At 50.7% G+C, this 7,500-nt stretch overlaps 2 protein-coding genes across 3 annotated transcripts in view; one reads left to right on the plus strand and one right to left on the minus strand.

Annotated features, from left to right (window-relative positions):
• The window catches only part of LOC114452823 (NLR family CARD domain-containing protein 3-like), a 1,046,161-nt gene that overhangs the window by 571,882 nt on the left and 466,779 nt on the right, over positions 1 to 7,500 (minus strand). The window lies entirely within an intron of this gene.
• The window catches only part of LOC114452833 (phospholipase D1-like), a 12,052-nt gene continuing 10,365 nt past the window's right edge, over positions 5,814 to 7,500 (plus strand). The window contains exons 1-8 of the mRNA XM_028432309.1: positions 5,814 to 5,970; positions 6,042 to 6,205; positions 6,285 to 6,424; positions 6,495 to 6,606; positions 6,694 to 6,759; positions 6,864 to 6,922; positions 7,206 to 7,298; positions 7,390 to 7,500. The exon at positions 7,390 to 7,500 is cut by the window's right edge and continues 42 nt beyond it. Coding sequence (XP_028288110.1) covers positions 5,832 to 5,970; positions 6,042 to 6,205; positions 6,285 to 6,424; positions 6,495 to 6,606; positions 6,694 to 6,759; positions 6,864 to 6,922; positions 7,206 to 7,298; positions 7,390 to 7,500 — 884 coding nt within the window. The 5' untranslated portion in view covers positions 5,814 to 5,831. The remainder of the gene's footprint in view (positions 5,971 to 6,041; positions 6,206 to 6,284; positions 6,425 to 6,494; positions 6,607 to 6,693; positions 6,760 to 6,863; positions 6,923 to 7,205; positions 7,299 to 7,389) is intronic.

The following is a 7,500-nucleotide window of genomic DNA, read 5'->3' on the forward strand; positions in this document are numbered from 1 at the left end:
AACATCTTTCTGGTTTGGTTCTGGTGGACTTTATGCTCGCACAAACACACAGACAGGCTAACGGCTGCTGGTCCCTGCAGCAACACGTCACGTTCAATCCACTCTGAGCTGAGGCTGGATGAAGGCTCCTCCTCCTCCTCCTCCTCCTCACATCACTCATCATGGCTGCTGTTTCTCTGTGTTATCAGAAGAAGAGTGTGTGTGTGGTCTGTGTATGAACTGAAATCAGCTGACAGTCTACAGCTGCAGCAGTTAAAGGGTTAATCTGTGTCTCTGTAACGGCAGCTGCAGGTTTGTTGTGATTTAAATGTGTTACCTTCCTCCAGCTGCTCGTCACTGTGAGTTGTGTTGTTGCTGTGGGAGTGTCACCTGCATGCCTGGCATGTTTGGGTGAATGACACAGACACACACAGACACACACACACACAGCCTGTTGTGCCTGTTGAGCTCCTCGACTGAGCCGCATTGTTGCAGGTCAGAAGATCAACATCATCTGATGGAACGAACAGGATCTTATCATCCAGAAAGACAAGAGGAGCATTACCTGACACACACACACACACACACACACACACACACACAGACAGACAGACAGACACACACACAGACACACACACAGACACACACACACACACAGACACACACAGATACAGACAGAGACAGACAGACACACAGAGACAGACACACACACAGACACACACAGACAGACAGACACACACACACAGACAGACACACACACACACAGACAGACACACACACATTGTATTACAGTGTGGAAAAGAGGAAGTGTGTTGCAAACTGATCTTGTTTTCATCATACTTGCCAAATATGAGTCATCACATTGATGGACTGTGACATGGAGCTGGACTCAGATTTGATGTGTGTAAACCAGCAGTGTGTGTGTGTCTGTGTGTGTGTGCAGCCTGTTTTTAATCTCTGAGATTTAGACACCTATCATCAGAGCGTACAGTCTGAGCTGTTTCCCTCGTCGGGGAGTTTTGTCGTTATTCTGATGATTTAATATTTTCCTCTGAAGTGTTACATTTATTGTAAATTGATTATAAATGTAAAGCCTGTAATAGGCTGCTTGGAGCAGCGCAGTGCATTCTGGGTGTTGGAGTTTGGAAAGCCGCAGGCCTTCTCTGTGCTCCAACCGTATGAAGCAGGGTAAATATCGTGGACTGTCCCACGGCTCGGTCAGCGGGCAGCTAGCTGCAGCTCGCTGACACTGGAAACAATGGCTTCATTTAGAGGAAGTCAGTGTCTTTGTTCCCACAGAGAGTTAAGGTTATGAACTGTTTTTATTGTTTCAGGGAGAAATCCTGAAGTGCACTGACTGAGAGCTGCAGCTCCTGCTCCTGTTTTCAGACTTTCTACGGTCTTCTCACCACATTCCTGAGGAACAGGAAATACACAGATGAGCGGAGGGAGAGCTTTACTTTCTCTTTTTATTCAGCTGCCAGCTCATCCAGAACATAAAAACAAATCACGCCCAATGTGGAACATCATTTTTTTCTGTCTCCACTTCTGTTGATGTAGCTGACTGAGCTGGCCACCAGGTGGCACCGTCATGTTGTGTTTACATTGCTGTCATATTTAGTGAAGAGTTACCTGTGTGTGTGTGTGTGTGGCCTCATTAGGAGGGTTTAATGTGCTCAGCTGTCCGTCATGTTTTGGGGTGTGTGTGAGGTTGTCGCCTCACTGTGTGAGTGTGTGTTTGTCTCTTTGTCTCTGACTTCCTGCCGCAGCACAGACTGAGGTTTACCGTCTGTATGTGTTTGGAGCTCAGGAACCATCAGTGAGCAGAGGGATGGGGAAGCTGATTGCTGCTTAATGAGCTGCCTCCCTCAGACTGAGCTGATCGGCTGTATTGATCGTGCCGGTCCTTCGCCCACACAGTCTCACACATGCTGAAGTATCACATGGAGCCGAGACTGATGAACCTCAGGGGGGTATAATCCAGCTGAGAGACTGACCCTGTCTGACAGAATAAAGGACCATTTCAAAGAGTTTAGAAGGTTTGAACAGGTTTCATTTGATGCTAGCTCGTTGTTAGCATCCCACCACACCCACACAGGCCGAGCGCCTGTCAGGTGGAGAATGAGGAGGGTCTGGTTTCAGAGGAAAGATTTGAACTATTGATCCCTGAAACAAGTGCTGCTTCATGCCACACTCCTCAGAGGGTTGTTGACATTCAGGCTGCTTTAGGAGCAGTTGCAGTAAGTCACATGGGTGGAGGGGGGGGGGGGTCCTCCTCTGGAATGTCTTCAGTCATGACCGATGTCTCTGCCGGTCTCAGGGCGGGGAGCCGCTCAGGCCTCCAGCTCATTCTGGATCAGCCTGTTTGAGCAAAGCTCACCTGTGCAGGTGTGTGTCAACATTTACTCACTGTTAGAGCTCGTCTTCTCAGACTCGTAACAGCCTTCAGGGGAGGCTGTGTGTTCTGGTACTCCGCCTCTGACGGGTGGAGCAGGGCTGAGCTAGCTGTGGAGCTTCCTGCAGAGCTTGATGTATTTGAAGCTGAACAATCTTTGGTGCTTTTCCTTTAATTCTGACCAAACGTGCTCCAACATCCGCCCGGTTTGTTTCATTTCATGATTCTGAATGAACTGTCTGCATTTTGCTGCTCTGAGCAGAACTGACAGGATCCCTGTTGTGTGAAAGTGTCTGTGGACACATGGACCTGTTGCCCCTTTAACACACACACACACTCTCCTCTCATTGGCTGTCTTTGCTGGCCGGTTGCCTCTGAGGCCAATAGCGCCTCCTTTCCTCCCTGCTGCGTCCCGCCCGCCGAGTCTTCCCCTCCTCTGTCTGCTCGGCTGCTGCACTCGGCTCTCACCCAGCTGTCTGTCGGACCATCTGCGACAGTGTGTGTGTGTCGTAGAGCAGCGGTGTGTGTGTGTGTGTGAGGCTGCAGCAGGAGCCTGTTTTCTGGTTGGTTTGGAGAAGTCCTGATGGTGGTGATGATGAAGGTGAAGATGACGGGCGTCCGTCAGCCTCCGCGGGCTCAGGTCAGTGCCGCTGCTTTCTGCTGTTTGTGTGGAAGTCCTGCTCCTGCTGCTCCTCCTGCTCCTCCTGCTCCTCTTGCTCATGGTCCTCCTGGTCCTCCTGCTCCTCTTGCTCCTGCTGCTCCTCCTGCTCCTCCTGCTCCTCCTGGTCCTCCTGCTCCTGCTCCTCCTACTCCTCTTGCTCCTCCTGCTTCTGGTCCTCCTGCTCCTCCTGCTCCTGGTCCTCCTGCTCCTGCTCCTCCTACTCCTCTTGCTCCCCCTGCTTCTGGTCCCCCTGCTCCTCCTGCTCCTGGTCCTCCTGCACCTGCTCCTCTTGCTCCAGCTCCTCCTCCTCCTCCTCCTGCTCCTGCATGTTGTGGATGTTGGTTCAGGTTGTAGTTGCTGTGAGACTCTGGTGTTTTAAACTCAGATTTTCTGGATGGTCTTAGTTAAGTATGCATGAGTCTGTGTCTGTGTGAGGACTCCGTGGGTTGCCACCTGGCTGGCGAGTGATGCAGTGTTGGGGGGCGGGGGGGTCCACTCTGCATCCAATTAATGTGAGTGCTCAGTGAGCACACACACACACACACACACACACACTCTCTCTGCTGTCTGCATCAATCATTTTAAACATATTTTCAGGGTCAGTGCTGAAACTTCACGCTCACTTTCCTCTCCTGTGGGTCTTATTTCCCTTAAAGGGAAGAATTCATGCTGCACGCTTCACTGATCTGCAGGCTGAAGTTTGTTGTTGTACCGCAGCTCGCTGCTCGTTCTCAGAGTTCTCAGATAGTTAGAAAGAAGCAGGTGAAGAGAGTGGAAACAGAATCTCCCACACAGCAGCAGGCTGACCTTCAGAAAATGAACCCACACACACACATTTGTTTTGTGGCTTCATGTGAGCAGTTGAACTGAAAAGGTTTTTTGTTGTGTGCGTTCATATATCGCTGTCAAATCTGTAACATGTGAGTGTGTGTGATGCGGCTGTGTTTCCCCCTGCAGGAAGCTGTGTGTGTTTTAAATAATCTGAGTGCGTTTGACGCTCCACATACTTTCATGCTAAGGTCAGATGTTGTGTCTGTCTGGGAGGAGGCAGCCTGTTTCCTCTCCCTGATCTCCTCCTTGGAAGCTCGGAGTGCTGATAGGACGGACTCTTCCTGCTCAGACGTGGCTGCAGGTTCCTCCCTGTGCAGATGTCTTTACTCCCTCACAGCAGGTTTTCTCAGCTCGCTGCAGGTCCTCTGACCTTTCTGCTAGTTATTCATAATTCCCTGTATCACCGGTTCCACCAGCAGTCATTGTTAGACTGCACACACACACACTTTCACAGTAACACACAGACCGGCTGGTTATGTGGATGTTTGCATACGTGTGTGAGTAACAGTCATGGTGCTGCAGTGTTTGCATGTCATTTGTTTACCAGCAGTCAGGATGAGGTGCCGTGTGAGATTTCTCTCCTGTGTTTGCTTCCTTAACCTCTTCACATCTTCAGCAGTGAGGAACGAGCCTCTCTGCTCTCTGGCAGCCTCAGCTGGAAGCAGGTTGTTCTGATCATCTCTGGGCCTGCATCCCACAGGTGTTCTCCTGCTGACTGTGGAGGCCTCTGAAGTCCACACCCAGTCTTTCTAGTTGCTGTTTGTATGATCGGAAGCTGCTGTGGCCAGGCGTGATGTGGTTTGGTGGTTGGGTGTTTGGTTGGACCATGCCTGATTTGTGTTGTTGGCGGTGGCGTCTGGAGGAGGAAGTGAGAGCAGACAGACCGCAGTGAGGCCACAGTCAGACTTCCTGCACAGACCGTCCTCCTCCGTCTCTCAGCCGTCAGACTGTTTAGTTAGTTTTTGTTTTACTTTACTTTTTGTGTAGCTCTGTTCAAACTTTGTCTCACTCCCCGTCTGTCCTTCTTTGCCTCTTCACTGGCTGCTGCTCCTCTTCCTCTGTTGCCTCAGATCACATCAGATGAGACATTAATCCAAACATCAGGATTAACAGGAGAGAAGCCCTTTTTAAAATGCACTCAGTGTGTGTGTCTGTGTGTGTGTGTGTGTCTGTGTGTGTGTGTGTGTGTGAATGAACGGGTCGGCTCAGGCTGTGACAGAGTTCAGTCACTGTGCGCCTCACAGTTGGGTTCGTAGCATTAGCACGCAGGGTGTAAACAGCTACCAGTGTCTGGAAAGTCAGAGCCTCTCATCAGTTGCTGAGGCTAACTGATAGCTGTTGGCACATTTCCCAGCATGCACAGCTCCATCTTGTATTGGGAGAGATGGAGACGTCCCTGGGTTGGCTGGTATGAGGGTCTGACAGTAGTTAGCGTTAGCTAACCTGCAGTGACGGCTTTGACAGTGAAGCTAGAAGTGATACAGAGGTTTGTACTGACCGGGTGTGGTGATGAATTTTTTGGTGGTTCGCAGCACAGCTCTGCTGATCACCACTTATCACAACATGATCTAATATCGTCCAACCACAACAGACCAATCGATAAATCATAATCATTGTTTACAGAGTAGTGTGAAAGGACGGGCCTTCGCTGCTGGTGAACACTCTGACTGTTGGTCATCTCTCTGTAGTTAATGAACAAGGGAAACCCTCCACTTCCTTATCAGTGCTGCCGCAGGGGGCGGTTACACATTGACTCTGAGGTGAAACGTCTCTTTTTCTCCTGCTGTTTTCTAAGTGTGGCCATTTTTTTCCTCAGAATAATCTCAGAATTCTCAGAATAAACGCTGACCCCGGTCCCCCCCGTTAGAAGAAAGGTTTCTTTGGTCTCCTGTGCTGTGAATAAGCCCGCCCCCTCTTTACCTGTCTCTCCAGGTGAGCCCTGGGGCTCCACGCTGAGTGCTAGCCATGCTGCGGCAATCTGAGCCGACCTCCAGCACCTTGCAGCTGGTTGCCAGTGACATGACCGGCATCATAGAGAATCTGGACACCCGCGAGCTTGACCTCGGCGATGGCGACTATGATACGACGGACAACATCGCTCCAGGTACGTGTCATCATCGCCACATCCGGCCCGTCCACCATGTTGTTTGTGTGACTGTGTGTGTGTTTCCTCAGCCGAGCATTTGCCTTTTACGGCCATTTACAACATGGTGGGCTTCAAGGAGGCAGAGGCCACGGTCTTCCTGCGGTCTCCGATCACCGCCAAAATCCTGGAGGTGGAGCGCTTCACCTCGGCTCAGGACCGCTTCAACGTCACCTCGCAGAGGAGCGTCAACAAGGTGCACAACACTCTGAATCCAGCACCATCTGTGTGTCTGATGCAATACATGTAGATAACTGGAGCTGCGCTGTGTGCAGACCATGCCGGCCGTGTACAACATCGAGCTGAAGCACGGCGAGTTCACCTGGGTGGTGAAGAGGAAGGAGAAACACTTCATGGAGCTCCACAGAGAGCTGAGGACCTACAAGACCTTCATGAGGCTGCCGCTGCCACGCAGGTGAGTGCTGACCTGCAGTAGGAACGCATGTTTCCTGTCCGCCTGCTGCCATGTTTGTTTTTCTCTGCAGTCACACGGTGAGGAGGCAGACCATGACCAGGGGCGAGGTGAGGCAGATGCCCACGCTCCCCCGAGGAGGAGGGGATGAGCTGGGCAGGGAGGAGCAGGTTTCCAGCCGCAGGGTACGCACGCCTCACCCGTCTGACATCATCACCATGGAGTGTCGTTACATGCCTTCATTAGTTCTATTCCTCTAACATCTGTTCCAGAAACAACTGGAGGACTACCTGAACAAGCTGCTGAGGATGCCGATGTACAGGAGCTACCACTCCACGGTGAGGCTGGTGCTCAGCAGGGTGCCCGCACGACCTGGATGCCCATCATTCACATAATGTTCCTGAACAAGGTGTTAGCTTCAGGTTCTGTTTGTGTCTCTCAGATGGAGTTTATCGACGTGAGTCAGCTGTCCTTCATCCACGACCTGGGACCCAAAGGACTGTAAGAAAACATGTCTGCCACGTGGCTCCAAAAATATGCTTCATTATTTAAAAAAAATACACAACTGAGCAGCCTGTGGGAATATTCTGCCGTTCAGTTAACCCTCTGAGCACCAGAAGGAAAACTTTCAGATTGTCCTTGAATGCGTCGTACTGAAAACTTAAAGCTGTTAAATATGCTTTTGAAGTGAATCCTGAGGATCCTTTAAGCCACTCCTGTATTAAGAATCTGCTCCATTGATTAGTTGATTGATTGATCAGTTGTGCGGCTCTTGTCTTTTTAGGGAAGGAATGGTGGTGAAGCGATCCGGCGGCCATCGGATACCCGGGATTAACTGCTGCGGTCACAGAAAAATGTGTTATCGCTGGTCCAAGCGGTCAGTGAACGCACCACCATTTATTCCAGATGACTGATCCCCTGACCTTTAAATACTCAGATATTATCTGTGTGTGTGTGTGTGTGTGTAGCTGGATGGTGGTGAAGGACTCCTTCCTGCTCTACATGAAGCCAGACTCTGGTGCCATTTCCTTTGTGATGCTGATCGACAAAGAGTTCAACATCAAGATGGACTCCAAAGA

This window comes from Parambassis ranga, chromosome 20 (assembly GCF_900634625.1).
Source record: "Parambassis ranga chromosome 20, fParRan2.1, whole genome shotgun sequence".
In the NCBI taxonomy this organism is placed as follows: domain Eukaryota; kingdom Metazoa; phylum Chordata; class Actinopteri; family Ambassidae; genus Parambassis; species Parambassis ranga.